This window comes from Idiotropiscis lumnitzeri, chromosome 17, assembly GCF_059441095.1.
Source record: "Idiotropiscis lumnitzeri isolate Australia: NSW breed Sydney's pygmy pipehorse chromosome 17, RoL_Ilum_1.0, whole genome shotgun sequence".
In the NCBI taxonomy this organism is placed as follows: Eukaryota; Metazoa; Chordata; class Actinopteri; order Syngnathiformes; family Syngnathidae; genus Idiotropiscis; species Idiotropiscis lumnitzeri.
The window spans coordinates 9,649,261-9,666,379 of record NC_142407.1 but is presented as its reverse complement, the minus strand read 5'-3'; the positions used below and the strand labels follow the sequence as shown (position 1 = coordinate 9,666,379).

Sequence of the window (17,119 nt, the reverse complement as noted above, 5' to 3'; positions counted from 1 at the left end):
GACGATCACCCAAATGCGGCGTCACTTGGGACTTGTGACTATAAGACAAGTTTCTGCACTGGAAAGCGGCAACATTTTCAAGAATGTTGTTTACGTGTATTATTAGACAAACATGTACACAAGTCCACATATCTACGACAACATGTGAGGATATGGTTCTCTCTATCTGCATCCTCTTCAGTGTGCAGCTCTCCATCAGCTTCCTTTTGATGATGACACATCAGCTACTGCAATATATTTGTGTCATTGGACCAGAAAACAGAGCTAGACAATTATTGCATTTAAATGATAAGTACATTTAATTAAAAACTAATACAGTTACGTTTTATATAAAAAAAAAAATAATTTATATTATTTTCAAAATGCCGAAAACAAAAATTCAAAATCAAGTAAAAACTAATCAAATTAATATTGTAATAAAAAAGAAGAACGTAAAATAAGATGAAATATTGTAAATAATATTTAAATGAAAACACATTCAATTAAAATAAATACAATAATTCAAAATATAAAAATGCGTTATTTTCAAGATACTAAAATGCTGTTTAAAAAAATGAAATGTACATTTTTATACAGAAGATTGTAAATCAATTCAATAGCCATTGGCTATAATCTGGCATATTTACGGGAAACTGTTTGATTAATATGCACTGTCCCTGTATACTTTCAAAAATAAAATAAATACAAATAAATAAAATTTAACGCGTCAAATTTAAAACCCCCCCCAAATTTCGCTCTCATCTTAACACTTATTTTGAAAGGAAAAGTCGGAACTCCCAAAAAGTTTGCTTAAACAGCCCCATTTCCCTTTATCCATTATCCAAGCCGCTTATTTTAGCAAAAAGAAAAAAAAGAAGAGCAGTTTAGGTGAAAGGTTTACGACGCTATTTTTTTAAATGTTTAAAGTATTTTATTACGTCATCTAATTGCACACAATACGGCTAAGCTCACCTTCTTTTTACTTTGAAGCTTCAAGCGGACGTGGCGTGTATTCCGTTCGCTTGCCTGACGGTGGCTGTCATGTTGTTAGCCTGGCTTGTGGGACACTCCTAGCTCGGATCCCCTTCCTCATCGTCACGGCCCCCCTCCCCCTCACCGAACCATGGCCGAGCAGGCCGCGGGAGCCCCTCCGTCGTCCCAGCATGACGGTAACGTGTCTCGTGTGCATCGCGACGTTTTATGGCGTATTAGTGTGCGGAAGTTTAGCGGCCTCGGCATCGTTTGACAACATTAGCTCGTTAGCATCATCCCTACACACACCTAAACAACAACCCCCCCACCCCCCGGGGCTACGTGTCACACGCACACACGCACACACGCACACGTACACACAGAATCTGTGTCACTCATGATTAACCCATGTTCTGCACGTGTATTGATATTGTTAATAAATTGCATGTGCTAGCATTTCGTGCCGCGTTAATATATGTTGATTTGAGCTAGCTGGTGTGGCTAAACGTAGCATGTGTGCTAAGTGTCATAATGGGGCGAAGAGCAGGGCTTCAGCGCCTCATTATTGTTATTGATGATAACACACACGTTATTGTGCACCCTCAAACATCGTGTTATCAATTTTACGTCAATAGTCACGTTCCCTAAATTGGCACCTTTCCAATTAGTCCACGTTTCGCGTGATAACGTTCTCAAAGCGGTACACACGTTTTGCATATTTACGTCACGTTTCTGCACCGATTCCAGACATTCCTACTTCAAAGTATTCTGGGCATTTGGAAGATTTGGGGAACATGTTATCATGTTCCCAAATTTTCACAATAACGTTCCCAATTAAGAAATAGGTGACACATTGATCTCCTCTCAGACCATTCCAACATTCACTTGTGCACTATTTTGTCTGTGTAATTCAATATTCCCCGTGTCTTTCCACAATGAATTCTTTCCGCTTTTTCCCCCGCCAATCCAAACCATTTCAAAATAACGGTTCCTTTCATTTACGATGTATAGGGACTATTATTAAAAATGATTATATAAATAAACAAATCATCTACATTCTAAAGTAATGTCTAATCTTTGTAAAAGCTGTCATTTTGTGCTTTCAGATGAGCTCCAGCAGCGAATGGAGGCTCTGGAGCAGGAGAGGATCGAATTTGGCAAAGTCAAGCAGCAGCTGGAGGCCGAGTTTAACCATAAAAGAGCCAAGTTCAAAGAACTCTATTTGGCCAAAGAGGGTAAGAGGACACCCCACTAATAATTCCCATCTGCCCAGGAATTCACAATGTCGCAGTCGCGACAATTGACGAGATTTATGCACACGCAAAAATGCCAATTTATCCAACCACCACAACCTTTCTCTGAATTGGACCAATCAACAAAGCTGCCACAATCGGATGAATATTCTCATCATAATAACGAAAGGAGATATATATAGATAAATACATGGATAGATTTCTTTATTCCTTGACAACTATTTAAAGCTTGAATTTTTATTTTGTAAAATAGAAAAAAAATGAATTGACTAATTAGATTTTTTTTTTTCCATATCATCCAGAGGATCTGAAGAGGCAAACATCGGCCCTGGAATCGGCCCAGGCCGAGCTAAGCTCCGTGCAAGCCGAGCTGTCCGAGGCCCGCTCTGAAATCGAGACCATCAAGGCGGTAGCCACCGTGTCGGAGAACACCAAACAGGAGGCCATAGACCAAGTCCGCGGCCAGTGGCAGGAGGAGGTGGCCTCGCTGCAGGCCATCATGAAGGGTACACCCACTGTTTTCCTTCTCCTACACTACAATAGAACGAAAAGAAGACTTACCCTCGCATCGTTCTGCCAATACGATGCCAAGCAAGCTTGCTTCAAGCTGTTACTCACTCCCAGTTGGAAGTTATGTATAATGATCCATGTGTCGTCCTGCCTCAGAAACGGTTTGCGAGTACGAGGTCCAGTTCCACCAGCGTCTGGAGCAAGAGCGAGCCCAGTGGGGCCAGTACCGTGAGGCCATGGAGAGGGAGGTGGGAGACCTCAGGCGGCGGCTTAACGAGGGCCAGGAAGAGAAAAGCCTGGAGGATGACATGAAAAAGGTACGGGTTGTGCTGACCTTGATCAGAACCGCAGTCAATATCTTCATCTCCCAAAAGCTTTTTTTTTTTTATTGCACTTAGCATTTTGTAAAGCGAAACCTGCAGACAAGTGAGCTATAAATGAAATGTACTTGCTGCACTTGCTTGATCCAAACTGGTTTTAAAGGCTCAGGAGGATGCGGAGAAGCTCCGCTCGGTGGTGATGCCAATGGAGCAGGAGATCGGCACGCTCAAAGCCAAGCTGACCACGGCCGAGGACAGGATCAAGGAACTCGAGGCGTCCAAGGTGAACCTTTTTACAATCCAAAAATTGTCATCGTACGAGAGTTAAAGTGCAAGTTTGTGTGGAAATCTATTTTAAGATTGCTCACGTTAGTTTTTTTTTTTAACGCAAACGTGGAAAAATGTCTTTTTTTTTTTCTTTTTTTTTCCCTTTTTTACTTGATGTAAAACGTCATGTAATTAAGGTAACATTTGTAATAGTACAAAAACACTTTGTACTTTGACAAGAATTAAGTTACTCACAATCTTGTGATTTTTTTTTTTCTTGTGAAATTTGGTTGTTGCGTAGTTACCAAAAATGTATTGTTTCGAGAATTTCTTGGAGGAAAAAAAATAAAAATATTTATTAAGTTGTAATATGAGGGGAAATTTTGGGTTCCACAGCCATAAAGTCATGTAACCACGGGAAAAAAAAAGTCTTCATTTGACCTGCTATTTTTCAGTTCGATTTTTTTTTTTTAATACTTTGTTGAATTAAAAAAAAAAAAAGGTGAAGGAGCTCAATCACGTTCTGGAGGCGGAGAAGTCGTGTCGCACCGACCTGGAGATGTACGTTGCCGTGCTCAACACGCAGAAGTCCGTCTTGCAGGAGGATGCCGAGAAACTACGCCGGGAACTACACGAAGGTAATTGCCCCCCCCCAAAAAATAAGATACTGTACTTTACACTGCCCAGAAATGGGGCCATCATGTGAAAAAGGGTTTTGTGTAAGCATTCACTTTACATTATAAATGCAACCTTGGTCTGTCTGGTGTGTGAAAATATTGCATATCCAAAGTTAGTCGCATGTGCAAAAGAGACGACGTCACTCCAGACGTCGAGTTCACGGAAATGTGGTCTAGTGTGTCGGCGGCATTTAGACAGTGGAGCGATTCAATAGAAATTAGAGGCGGCCCGATCCGATATTTGTATTGGATTATGGTCCCATATCAGCCAACTAACCAGTATCGGATTTTATCGATCCAAAATCCAGCATCCAAAATCTCCAATATTAGCACTCATAGACACACAAGAAAAATTCATCTTAATTTTATAGAAATTGTCCTAATATTACAAGAACAATATCTTAACTTTACAGGGATAAAGTCAGCGAAAAATAAAATCAAGCAAGTAATTGTCTCACCCTTCATTTTTGTTTATAGATGTATTTTTTGTGTCCGCTGTTTGCGTTTAGTGTGCCACAAGCTGGAGCTGGAGCGGCAGCAGCACAACCAGCTCAAGCACACGTGGCAGCGAGCCAACGACCAGTTCCTCGAGTCTCAGCGCCTCCTCATGAGGGACATGCAGAGGATCGAGAGCGTGCTCTCCTCTGAGCAGCTGCGGCAGGTGGAGGAGATCAAGAAGAAAGACCAGGTCAATAGTCACTGAATGGAGAATGTTAAAATACATTTTTGGACACACTGAACATGGCGCGTTTTTCTTGCGCTTTCCAGGAGGACGACGAGAAGGAGAGGTTGAGCCAAGTGAAGGATCTGCACGAGGAAGATGACGCAGACAACACAGAGCCTTTGGAAGATATCTTCCTGGGGCTGAGCGTCGAGGAGGTACGGCCGTTACGTAACGTCGCAGTTGAACGTGCCTTCAGGATGTATTGTATTGTCTTCATATTTGGCTTTGTCCTCCCCAGCCGCCGACCAACCACAGCGGCCACGGCTCCATGCATTCCCTGGATGCCGACTTGGTACTGGGTGGCCCAACTGAGAAGGAGAACCTGCGGCGGGTGCAGTCCACGGACAGCCTAGGCTCCTCCCTGTCGGCAACGCAGGGCTTGAACCACAAAGCCAAATCGGCAGGCCACTTGGACGAGTCGGAATTCGGGCCCCTGGTGGGGGCCGACTGCGGCGCGACGGACGCCGGCTTCGGAGACGCATGGTCCGTCAGCTCCATCAAGCTGACGGCCAGCCACTTCCTGCTCACCAAAGATCAGGAGAAGGCCATTAAAGCAATGACGCCCGAGCAGGAGGAGACGGCGTCGCTGCTGTCCAGCATCTCGCATGCCCCCGACACCGCCTACTTACCCCCTGCTGGCTACCGGCTGGTCAGCGACAGCGAATGGAACCTGCTGCAACAGGAGGTACGGCGATCTCAAAAAATGTGGCAACTGGTTTACAAATAATTTTAGAAAAAAATGCACGACATGGACTTGCATCAAAGACACGCTGCAAGTTCCGCTAACAACCCAGCCTAAATTTAAGCTCCTCCCCATCAGAATAAAGCACTTCAGGCTAATTCAGCAATAGTGAACTGCGAATATGTAGATAATACATAATCATTTTCTTGGTGATGTCACTTGTTGCTAGGCAGAATTTGCCATGCACAATTTCCTCAAAAGGCAAGTGGGGCGGGCATTCTTATACTCAAATGCAGGGACTACTTGGCCTTTTTTCCAAGACTCTCATTCGACGAGGGGACTTTATTTTTTTCATTTCTTATTTTTAGAGTAACAAACAGGAATAATCATTCCATTTTTATAAATGTTTTTTTTTTATGAAATATGCATTTTATGTAAAATGTAAAAATATGTAAATAAAAAAATAGTATGGGCATAACCTAATTGAGGCACTTCCAAGCAAAGGCACATTTTAATTTTTTTCCAATGCTTTCCATTTACTATATATTTCTGCTTCTTACTGCATTAGATGGAGCTCTTGTATTGGTGTAACTTATGTGGGTTTTATTTGCCACCTCAGGTGAAGAACGCGGGCAGGAAGCTGGGCCGCCGATGCGACATGTGCTCCAACTACGAGAAGCAGCTGCAGTCCATCCAGGGCCAGGAAGCCGACACTCGAGATCAGGTCTGCCCTTTTCCCATGGTTGTGTTTTGCGGATGTTTCTGCCAGTTTGTTGACGGGGAAGCGTTCCGGCTCGCTACGCAGGTGAAGAAACTGCAAGCGATGTTGCGACAGGCCAATGATCACCTGGAGAGGAGCATGGCCGAGAAGCAAAGTCTGGAAGATTCCGTCAAGATGGCGAACGAGGAAACCGCTGCAAAAGTAAATGAATGTTTTGGTTTTTTTTGTTTTGTTTTTCAGACTTGATTGCAGTTGACCACAGCATTTTTATAACAATAGTTGTGAATTTTTCCAATTCTAGAATCGAGTCCAACAATTTGCCTTGTTTTTTTTATCCGTCAGGTGTCCACCCTCATCCAACGAGTGCAGGAGTCGGAAACGCTGCTGGCCACGCTTCAGGAGGCGTTCAACGAAGCCAAGAGGAACACGCAAGAACAGATGGTGAGCGTCGGGCAAGGCATGGATCCGAGAGGGTGTGCCCTTCCTAATGTCTCGATTTGGTTTTGAGGCTGCGCTGGTGCGGTCACGCGAGCAAGTGGCCGACGAGCTGAGCCGACTCCAGCGGGACAACGAGAGCCTGCAAGGAAAACACCGTCTCCACTCGGAGCTGCTGCAGCAAGATGGCTTCACCATGCCCGACACTGTGCAAGTACGCGCTTTCCATCTATTAAGTGATTATGGCTTGGATGATGGATGGATTTAGAATATGAAACGGAGAATTGTATATTTGAGACATGAAAGTTGAGCCATTTTTTTTTTGTATGTTGCGTTGGGCTCAGGAACTCCAAGCCATGGTGCTGAAACTCCGTGAGGACACGGTGCCGCTGCGGACGTCAGCCGAGCACATGGAGGAGAAGTTGAAGGCGGAGATCCTCTTCCTCAAGGAGCAGATCCAAGCTGAGCAGTGCCTCAAGGAGAACCTGGAGGACACGCTGCAGATGGAGATCGAAGGCTGCAAGGAGGAGATTGGTGAGACTCGCCACCTGCCGTCCTCCCTCACACGTTTTCTTCGAACTCACACTTTAGTGGAAGCAACATGGCTTTATTCGTGGATGAATCACTCTCGCGTGTTGATACCAAGATGAGTCATGAGTTGTTTTTTTTTTTTAATGTAGCCATCCATCCATTATCTGTTCCTCTTCTCCTCACGAGGGTCGTGCTGCAGCCAGTCCCAGCTGTCTTTGGGCTGTAATTGGGGTACACCCTGAACTGGTTGCCAGCCAATTGCAGGGCACACATAGACGAACAACCATCCGCGCTCACACTCACACCTAGGGGCAATTCAGAGTATTCTATCAACATGCCATGCATGTTTTTGGAATGTGGGAGGAAACTGGAGTACCCGGAGGAAACCCACGCAGGCACGGGGAGAACATGCAAACTCCACACAGGAAGGCCGGAGCCAGAATTAAACTCACAACCTCTGCACTGTGAGGCCATCGTGCTAACCAGTTGTTCACTATGCCGGCCTTTTTTGTTATATGCCCCTGATCCTGTCCATGCTGTCTCTTCCCCAACAGCTTCCTTCTCCAATTTGAAGACGGATCTGGAGCGGATAAAGGCAGAGAAAGAGCAGGTTAGGTTTGTCGTCCACTCGCTCTTTGATTGCTTGGAGTATGGAAAGCCGCCTGAGCCTTTATCCCATCCTATACGTTTGTGCATGTAGTTGCAGAGCAGGTTGTCGCAGAAGACGGAGACGCTGGAAAGCATCCAAGCCTTGAGGATCAGCCTGGAGCAGCAGCTCAGAGAGATCCACACAGCCAAGGTTCTTTCCAGAACACAAACATGCATAACACGCGCTCTTGTTTAGTTCCGCGCCACAGCTATATATTGTGCTTTCATAATCAAGGTTTAGCAGCCTACATGGCACTCTCATTTATCGCCGGATGCACAGCAATCATCACTTCCTTTGCTGAATCTGCTACCGGGACGTACCATTACAAGAGGGGGCCCGGAATGGGCTCGACAGTTTTTATGAATAAGGCCGGAAGGTCGAGGGCGGGGGAAAGAAACGGTCAAGTGCCCACCTGTGTCGTTTAGATTTGGAGGCCGAGCAGCATTCTGTCAGGCTCTCGCCTTTTGTCTGCGTGAATGTCGAGGTTAACGTCAAGCTTGTGCTGCGTTTGTGTGTGCGTGTTTGTGCGCGTGCTTTAGAGTGCGTTAGAGAGTCAAGTGTTTGAAGAGAAAGACAGAGCCCAGCGCTTGCAAACGGAGCTGGATGTCAGCGAGCAGGTCCAGAAGGACTTTGTCAAGCTTTCGCAGACGCTTCAGGTAACATTAAGTTACACTTATGTCATGTTTTTACTATACGCCAAATATTTAGAATTTTGAATGATTGGTCCGCCCACTTTTTTTGTATTTATTTATTTTTTGCATTCGATCTTGCTCCAACCATCTCACATCTTGTATTTCAACAATTGATTTTCATTGCCGCTTGAGCTGTTCATCATTTTCTAGCCAAATTCCATCCTCTAGTCTTCTGCCCGTGTGTCGTCAGGTGCAGCTGGAGCGAATACGACAGGCGGACTCTTTAGAACGAATCAGACTCATTCTCAACGACACCAACTTGACTGACATCAACCAGCTTCCGGATACATGATAGCCCGCCTGCGGCGAAAAGTGCCTCCTTCCCTTCTTTCTTTCTGCATCCCTCGAACACAATCGATCCTCCTCCTCCTCCTCCTCATTAGCGTCACGGAAGAAGCAAAGGCAGGTAGGAAGGAGCGGAGGCGGCCTTCTTTTGTACATTGAGTGGTGATGAAGAAAGAACACTACTCCAGACATTGCAAACGTGCACACCGATGGATGAGGGTGGGGAAGTCCCATCTTGCCTGTGGATGTCTCGCTCTTACTGTAGATAAGACTCGATTAATTCCATTTAAAAACAGAAGTCTGATTTAGCTTTAAACAACAACCCCGAGAGAAAAAAAAAAGCTTTACTGTGGTATTGAAGCACTTTTATTCCTCTCACGAGTTAACAACTTGGATGCTTTTTTTTTTTCCCCCTCAGCAGATTGGTCCTTTATTTTTCATCCCATGTGTTGGTAGTCTCATCTCTTCGGTGATGTTTTTTTTTTTTTTATACCGGGGGTTCTCAAACTGGGGTCCAGCCCTCAGGGCTATCCAAAATAATTAGAATACAATGATAATCAATCATTTCAAGTGAAACAAATCCAACAAAATACTTATGCTCTTGTGATACTTCTTTCTTGGCAAAAAAAAAAATGGACTATTCTCGTAACATTAAATCTTTTTTTCCCCTCTTCAATCACCACCAGTTTGAACGTAACATTGCGACTTTTTCCTCTCAACGTTTAGTGGCACGTGACAATTAAGTTTTGTCGGCAAAAAGTCTGTGCCTCTAACCCCGAAAGTTTGAGAACCCCCCGTTTTACACCCCTACAACAAAGACATGCAATGAAGGAATGAAAGAAATTGTTGCACAAGAATCCAGTCCAAAAGGCAACGCTGCCGTCCGTGTCTTGCTGTTTTTTGTTCCCCAATATGTACAAATACAGTGAAGAAACTCAAGACGACGTGAGTTTTATTCTTCAAATTTCACTCCCGCCCTACCCCATGTGTGCAGGTGAGTACACAAAGTGTCTTTGTGGAAAAAAGTGGACCTCCAAAGTGGAAATCCATCCCAAATTGTTTGCATTTTACAACACGTAGGAAGTCATGTGAACCCAAGTGTTCCGTGCCACAGCCAAATTTAATCGCCAAGTGTGTTTTTCAACGAGCAAACGCAGATGAGGGTCTGCTTGTCTGTGAAGTTCAAAGCTCATAAAAAAGAAAACTGTAATGAGACACACATGCCTGTAGATGGCGGCAATTAATCACTTTAGATTCCGGAGTAAATTTCTGCTTGTCATGTTGATTATGAGGCACCACGTTTGAAGCTTGGACAAGTTTAGGCACCACGGCTGGGCAAGGCCAGCCTATGTATCCATATGTTTTATACAGTTTGTGTCACCATCGTGACAAAATATGACGCAGGGCTGAATGGCATACAGCATGTAAAAAAGCCACTTCAGCTCCATTTGAGTCATGCAGCGAGTCGGGGTTGCCCACTGCGCATATTTTAGTTGTATAGCTGTAAAGGATTATTTTGCACTGTCTTAATTTTATTTTTGTTGTTTTAAAGTCTAGTGTCACCAAAACGAATGCTTTTTGGTCAGAAACTGCTGTTATTTTATTTTATTTTGTGGGGGAGTGCAACCAACCCATGTTCTACTGTCGATTTAATAAAGAAAGCAAAACGGGGAACTCTGATTTGAATACAGTTGCCTGTGCTGTGAATGAGGCATGTGTCCTGAAATCAATGAAAACTCACAATTTAAAGACACTTGAGTTGTAATGGTAACAAGTCAAGTCTATGTTGTATAATATTTTTTTAATTAAATAGCTCGAGTTGTAGGTGCATTCCAGTGTGGAGGCATTCTCAGAAAGACAGTGAAGGCGGGGCTATGAATGAATTCCAATCAGCCAATCAGAAAGGCGGAGCCCTTAAGGGAAAAAAGATGATGCGCTGCATCATACACACGAAAAGCAGAAAGGTGCATACAATTCACTGTTACCTAATAAGCATTACAACAGCAACATGGTCCCTACTGTTAATTTATGTTTGCATAATACTGGTAATGCACAATACAGAAAATTATATAATTATGATTGAGACTTATATTTGCAAGCCAGTTGCTCAAAACCATGACCCTGTTTTTTGTAATATTCCATCTGTAATTCTGACACACTCCATAGTTAAATGTATTTATTGAATCACAAACCAGGCAAGTGGACGGGAGGAAGTTCCTTACAACGACCAAAAAGTGGAAGGGAGTGATGCAAAATTGTGGTCAAACAAGACATAGTTGAGAAATATTGCAGATGAAACCTGGACATAAATACAGTTGACCACAGAACATGATTTAAATCACAATTTAGTTTTTTTAGCAGTTCCTCTTGGTGCGGATGAGAAGATCTCTCTGCAAATTTACTTCAAGATTTCCGACTGGTTTGCTGCCAGGTGGGTCCGTAAGAAGAGTGAGTTTGTTGAAAACTCCTCGGCCAAAGTAGTCAGCCACGACAGAGAATCCATCGTGAGAGCTCTGTAACTGAAAAGCAGAAGAACAAAGAAGCTTACATTACATTACTTCTGAAGTTCATTTCAGAGATGCTCCTACCTGTCGATTGAAGCGGTCATGCAGATCACGCTTCTGGTCCTGTGCACGTAGCATGTCCATCACTTTGCGGTTTTCTGGCGCACACGTTGGGCACTCAGCCTCGTTGTCAGCATAACTTTCGAAGCAGTGTTGGTGAAAGGAGTGGCTGCACAGGAAATGAACGGACGGCAGCTCCAGGGGACTGTTGCACATGTTACACTTGGTCTTCTGGAATATTTTGGCACTGTGGGAATATTGTTGGGTTACAGTTTGTAAATTTCTGACAGTCCCTTCTCTTTTCCGCTCGAAGCACCCCCGGTGTAGCTTGAGTGGAGGTAGCGGAAAAGTACATTGTAATAATTTCTTTACTTCTAAAGCTGTACTGAAATCCCACCAAATCGACGGAATTGATTGTGGACAATCTCTGCGGTTACCACTAAAGTGAAGCTAAAATAAACTCAAATTAACCCACCTTGTCTTGAGCTCCTGGATCTCAGAGCGTAGATGAGCAGTTTCTTCGCGATATTGCCGTATTTTACGTTCGTCATCCTCAATCTGTTGGCTCTCTCTCTGCAACTTGTTGATTAGGTAGTCTTTGATAACAGATAGGGTTGCTGTCGAGTTGTGTGCCAGCGTCTGCACGACTACAACCACACAGATAAAAAGCTCGACATTTTTTGTTCAGGGGAAAAACTTAAAACATTTTGAATATTACCAAGTAAAGGAGGCATCAGATTATTTTGGTCAATGTGACCCAAGACTTCACTGATGTAGGCCTTGCAGTCTTCTTCTTTTCTGGCAAAGTAGCCCAAGGCTTGTTCCCACAAGCAACCTTCCTGGTCCCCATAACGTTTACAAGCTTCAACCACTTTATCGTACACCTCATTCTGCATGTGGTAGTGCATAATCTGTTGGTACCTGTAGGGGATATTGATTCTATTTAATATTTTTACATTCGCAGTGCAGTTTAACTCATTCAATACCATTGACGGATAAATACGTCAAAATCCTTTTTTTTTTTTTTACTAGGCTGGTCGTGAATGAGTTAAATTGATTTTTAAATACATTTTCAATTAATTATTATATCCCAGCTGGATAGTTGGTTTGATTATTTTAACAGATCTCTGGTTTTTGAGAGGTATGATACTGGATTTGCAACTACTTGCATGTCTGATTTTGCTCACAGTGGTTGAACAAATGCTCAGGGAGTGTGTGTGGGGGTCCGCTTACACATGGGAAGTTAGGGGTAACATTTGTTTAGCAAAATGAATAGCATGCATGTGTGTGCAGACTTTTACTTACAGTTTGCCCTTCTCGTACAAGTAAAGGACACCCTCTTTAAAATTGTGCATCTGACAGAGGACCAGGGCCTTATCAAACACAGTATTGTCACTCCTGAGGAGTGACAAGGCTTCACCCTGTAAAATCCTTTTTCTCTGCAAACAGTTAATGGTATTAAAATGAAAACAAGGTAATTATCAACTAAATTCCAAATAAAATTGATTTTTTTTTAATCAATAAAGCACATTTCTCCGCAACAAACCTTTCCTTGTAAATATTGCATACGTGGGATTTTTAACACAATAAATGTTTCATAACTTTAGTTGTGTTGCTCTGACCTCAGGATCCTGTTCATGTGCCCAATCTTGCAATCGGAGTTCCAGCAATGTGTCATAAACACCTTGAGAAGAATTGGGATCCACCTCAATCATGTGCTCAAGGTAGGCTTTGAGCTCCCGGGGATTGTTCGCAAAAACTGGAATGAATTCCTCAGAGTTGGCCTGAAACCCAAATACATAAAGAGGACAAAATTGTTGGCGGGCCTCAGATCCCAATGAAAGAAAAAAAAACACAACATTGAAAGAATAATAGTAAGAAAAGAAAGACACCAACCTTGTTGAAGAGGTTCCTTTCCAAGTGGCTGTCAATTTCAGCCGTATCCCCACTTGGGTGGTAGTTGGTGCATAAGCCCTTCAGAAGCATTGTGGTCCCTTCAGGAATATGATGAATTAATGTCTTGCCGTAACGCTTCATGTTGCTTTCAGCTTGTTCAAAAGGTAGGCGGCCAATGTAGCGCAACCCTTCCTCATAGTTCTGGATTTTGGGAAGAAAACAATATGATAATTGAACAATTTATACATACACAAGGGATGTATAGCGACAGCTAAAAGGTGATTTAACACAAAAATCTTCATACACAAACAGAATTTCATCACAGGATCTTGCATTTTATTCTGATTTTTGGTCATTTACCTTGAGATCTTCCAGTTGAATCTTTAAATACCACTCATGGTGCATGTGCTTTTCTGCCAAGAAAACAGCGTGGCTGTGGTAGCCGGCCTGTCGAAGAACCTTAATGGCGATCTCAACGTCAAAGTGAACCTCGCTTTCACTGCTCTATACAGGACATAGGAATACAAATAGGATAAAGATGGAGTACAAGTTCTCAATTTCTGTCGATTGAGACTTTATTTTCCTTATTTCTCATCACTTCCAGTCACCTTAATAAACTCTTCCAGCTTCAAACTGTCCTTCAGCTTTGTATAACAGTTGAGCAGCAGTGTGGTGTGGTCCGCATTGGCCAGTGACTGCCTGTGCAATGCTTGCAGATAAGCCGTCAGGTTATGGATCCGCTGTGCATCCAGAAATTTTCTAATAACATAAGATGGCTCTAGCTTTCCAATTGTGCTGTGGAAACATTAAAAAAAAAATGTTTAATGTCTACCTTTCAAGAGAAACAATGAAAATTAAAAAATTTGCTAATCAGTGACTTCATTTTAAGAACAAGTTACCTAATTTGAGGAGCATGCATTTTTTTGGAGGTTAAACCTGTCTAAGAGAAAAGCCTTTTCTTTTTCTTGAGTCAAGCCAGCTGAGTGACGTGTAATTTAATTACCGAATGTACTGCTGAATGGCACCATCATGGTCTCCCTTAAGATAGAGGTGATCGCCATATTGTCTGAAGATCTCTGACAATCCGTCACTGTCTAGGTGCTGACTTTTAGCCAAGTTTATGGCCATCACAAATAAATTCTTCTTAAACAGCATCTATATAAAAAAACAAAAAAAATATGTTGACAGTCAAAAATAAACCGTGTGTGGCGAATAATAAATGAGAATGTTGACGCAATCATTTCATGGAATTACTTCTCCAGCACTGATATTACTGTGTCTTGTTTTAAAGTATGTACCCTGAGGAATTTAGACTTACTTCCAGCTTGGTCTGTGTGTCCTTCTCCTGAAGAATGTGCATTTTACCATCTCTGGTGAGAACGTAGAAGGAGCCCCACTCAGCCACCACGTCGATGACATCATCGAATAAGGCACTATAGGCAATGAACTTGTTGTCCAAGTCGTAGATGGTCAGAAGCTGTTTATCTGATGGACTGCTACCAAACCGTGTCCTGTGTAGACATTTACATACTAAAATAGATTTTTCCTTCATGGAAGTGGAAAAAAATGGCATTTAACATAACTGGAAAAAAATTAAACAGATGCCAGCTATATCGTCCAAAATAGAATAAAACCCTCAACAAAGATAAATAGAATCCAAATACGCCTTGTAGATGGTGCTTAACCTTTGATGAATTATTAATCTTTTTTACAGTCAGTCTCCAATTGCATTAAAAACTATAATATACATAATTTAATATTATTTACGAGTCATTATTCCTTCAACTACCGCAACAGTCAGTTTGACGGCTCTATTCATTTCAATGTAAATCTTCCGCGTTGCTAGGACGGTACCAGCAGATTTCCATAGCAATCAGCGGCGGCATTGAGAACAGCTGCTGGTCACCATGGTACATATACATACATGTACATACATACAATTTGGATGCTCTCTTTTTTCTGCTTAATACAGTGGTATCAGATTAGGACTCGATATCGGTCAATCCTAAAAATCAGCTGACTCAGATTCTGGTGCAAAAAATTTTGATTAGGATGTCCCTATAATAAGCTGATGTGTTACTTTTTAATAGAATTTCCCCCCTGGAATAAAAAAAACAATCTTTTCAGGAGGCTTAATCATGGCACTAATTTTTCTTCTTTCATGTTTACCATTTGTATTCTTTATTGTTGGGTGACTTGTGTACTGATGGTTAGTGTTCTTACTTTGTATTCCGAATAACTAAGAAAAGATATCCACGATGCCAGCGGGCCAAAAGCTTGGTTCCATCGAAGGCAAAGCAGGGACCACGTTCATCAGGCTGGTACAGATAGACGCATTCATCACCAGCCACAATAAACTGAGAATCCTGTGAAGGATCTGTGAGTGATGAGCAGCGGAGAGCACACCCATGGGTATCCAGCTCTACTTTTGGATACTCTTTGACAGTCAGGGTGTAGCACTAAAGGGATATGATGATATTGAAATTACTCACATTAATATTGCCATAAATGGTGTTTTAAAGTGGATAAACAATAGCACAACAAAACTCTTTGGCAATTTTCAGACTTACATGGACTTTCTCAAGAGTGGCAACATACAGATGTGTGACTTTAGCAACTTGACGGAAGGCAAGGCCTGTGACTGGGATAGTTCCCTCATGCAGAGTCAGTGTTTTACTGTGACGATCTCGGGTTATGTCACCTTTGGTCAGAACCACACTGCCATCTGTGAAGCCTGTCAAGAGACACACAAAACACCTTTTAGCCTGTGTCAAAGAAACTCTGAGTGACATATTCAGTGAAACACCAAAAAGCAGCAAAGGTAATGCGTGGATAGATTTATTCGCGACATACCAATGGCCATATAGTTGAGGTTCTCATGTACACTCAGGCAAGAAACTTCTGTTGGTTTGTTGCCTGGAATTGCAGGGAAAATTCTTGTGCAGAGGGGACTTCCACTGTCTCTTTTGTCCAAATTCCAGACCTTTACCTGAGAAACAATTATATTTAGTGGTTGTCCATCACTGGCTATAATACTCACGGTAAAGGCCTCACTCGACTACAGTATGGGACTCACAAGAGGGTTTATTCCATGTTCGTCCTGTCCCACTGTTACAAGAATGCTGTGTTGTTTCAGTTGGTAGATATGCGTCACTCGTAATTTATAAGCCTGAAAGGTTGTCAGCTGCAAGAGGCGCATCAAAAGCCAGATGTTTCCACCCATATGTAATATGGCTAAGGAAAAACTAAACAAATGCAGTCCAGGTCTAGTAAGCTTGTTAATGGCATGCCAAGAGACAGACAGACCAACCTGATTCAAATGATCAGTTTATCAGCGAGCTCTGCAAGAGCCATATAATGATCCGGATCATTTGAATCACGTGTGTCGGAGGAGGGAAACGTCTAAAACATGCAGGAATGCCATAACAAGTGAAACCATCGTCAGATATTGTCATCGGATAACCATGAATGAGCTAATTAACACGATATGACATAGATGAGGCTTTGTCAACATGATTTGTCAGCGATAACAGGGTGCATCGTGGAACATGCATAAAAACGTTTCATTTTTGCAGCAGCTTTAATCAAGCCTAGCATTACAATAGCCGAGCGGGCTAACTACTGAAGGATATCTCCAAGAACAATGTGACCACGTCCAGAGTCGCAGGCCGATATACCATTTGGAAGAATAAAGGGTTTCCCATTATCCAGGGGATCCTTTACCGTATCTTTGTCAAAAAATACAAACTTTCTCCACTGTAAGAATGCTGCCATCGTGTTATTGGTCGTGCTAACGTTCAACAAAACAGTGCATCATGTGACCGCACTTTCACGTGAGTAAACCGGAAGTATGGTCAATCTAGTAGTATGGGCCCAATCCCAATATCCACACTACACGCTACTGTCTTCATGGAAGTGTATTACGTAGTAGAAATGCAGACAGATTCCGAGAGCGCAGGTTA

At 42.7% G+C, this 17,119-nt stretch overlaps 2 protein-coding genes across 2 annotated transcripts; one reads left to right on the top strand and one right to left on the bottom strand.

The window, feature by feature from the left end:
* The first annotated feature begins 977 nt into the window (after positions 1-977).
* Positions 978-10,377, top strand: rabep1 (rabaptin, RAB GTPase binding effector protein 1). Its single transcript, XM_088279515.1, has 18 exons — positions 978-1,148; positions 2,058-2,186; positions 2,507-2,710; positions 2,871-3,031; positions 3,198-3,317; positions 3,804-3,939; positions 4,488-4,666; positions 4,747-4,857; positions 4,941-5,387; positions 6,004-6,108; positions 6,190-6,306; positions 6,448-6,546; positions 6,614-6,754; positions 6,885-7,074; positions 7,626-7,681; positions 7,772-7,870; positions 8,260-8,376; positions 8,603-10,377. Exons 1-18 carry the CDS (start codon positions 1,103-1,105, stop codon positions 8,702-8,704), a joined length of 2,559 nt encoding a protein of 852 aa, XP_088135641.1. The 5' UTR covers positions 978-1,102; the 3' UTR covers positions 8,705-10,377.
* Positions 10,378-10,858: 481 nt separating this feature from the next.
* vps11 (VPS11 core subunit of CORVET and HOPS complexes) lies at positions 10,859-17,106 on the bottom strand. Its single transcript, XM_088279514.1, has 16 exons — positions 16,790-17,106; positions 16,234-16,382; positions 16,011-16,146; positions 15,728-15,891; positions 15,381-15,616; positions 14,476-14,668; positions 14,161-14,312; positions 13,766-13,952; positions 13,518-13,661; positions 13,158-13,358; positions 12,884-13,045; positions 12,567-12,700; positions 11,980-12,182; positions 11,737-11,908; positions 11,286-11,508; positions 10,859-11,216 (listed from the first exon to the last, which is right to left on the bottom strand). Exons 1-16 carry the CDS (start codon positions 16,929-16,931, stop codon positions 11,052-11,054), a joined length of 2,763 nt encoding a protein of 920 aa, XP_088135640.1. The 5' UTR covers positions 16,932-17,106; the 3' UTR covers positions 10,859-11,051.
* Between the last annotated feature and the right edge of the window lie 13 nt (positions 17,107-17,119).

Bases quoted from the DNA above. Each gene is read 5' to 3' on its own strand.
- vps11 (XM_088279514.1), bottom strand. From the start codon at position 16,931: ATGGCAGCATTCTTACAGTGGAGAAAGTTTGTATTTTTTGACAAAGAT. The intron at 16,147-16,233 runs GTGAGTCCCATA...ATTGTTTCTCAG, and splicing joins AACATGGAATAAACCCTCTT to GTAAAGGTCTGGAATTTGGA. The intron at 11,909-11,979 runs GTAATATTCAAA...GTGTGGTTGTAG, and splicing joins TCTGATGCCTCCTTTACTTG to TCGTGCAGACGCTGGCACAC.
- rabep1 (XM_088279515.1), top strand. From the start codon at position 1,103: ATGGCCGAGCAGGCCGCGGGAGCCCCTCCGTCGTCCCAGCATGACG. The intron at 4,667-4,746 runs GTCAATAGTCAC...TGCGCTTTCCAG, and splicing joins AGATCAAGAAGAAAGACCAG to GAGGACGACGAGAAGGAGAG. The intron at 7,682-7,771 runs GTTAGGTTTGTC...TTGTGCATGTAG, and splicing joins TAAAGGCAGAGAAAGAGCAG to TTGCAGAGCAGGTTGTCGCA.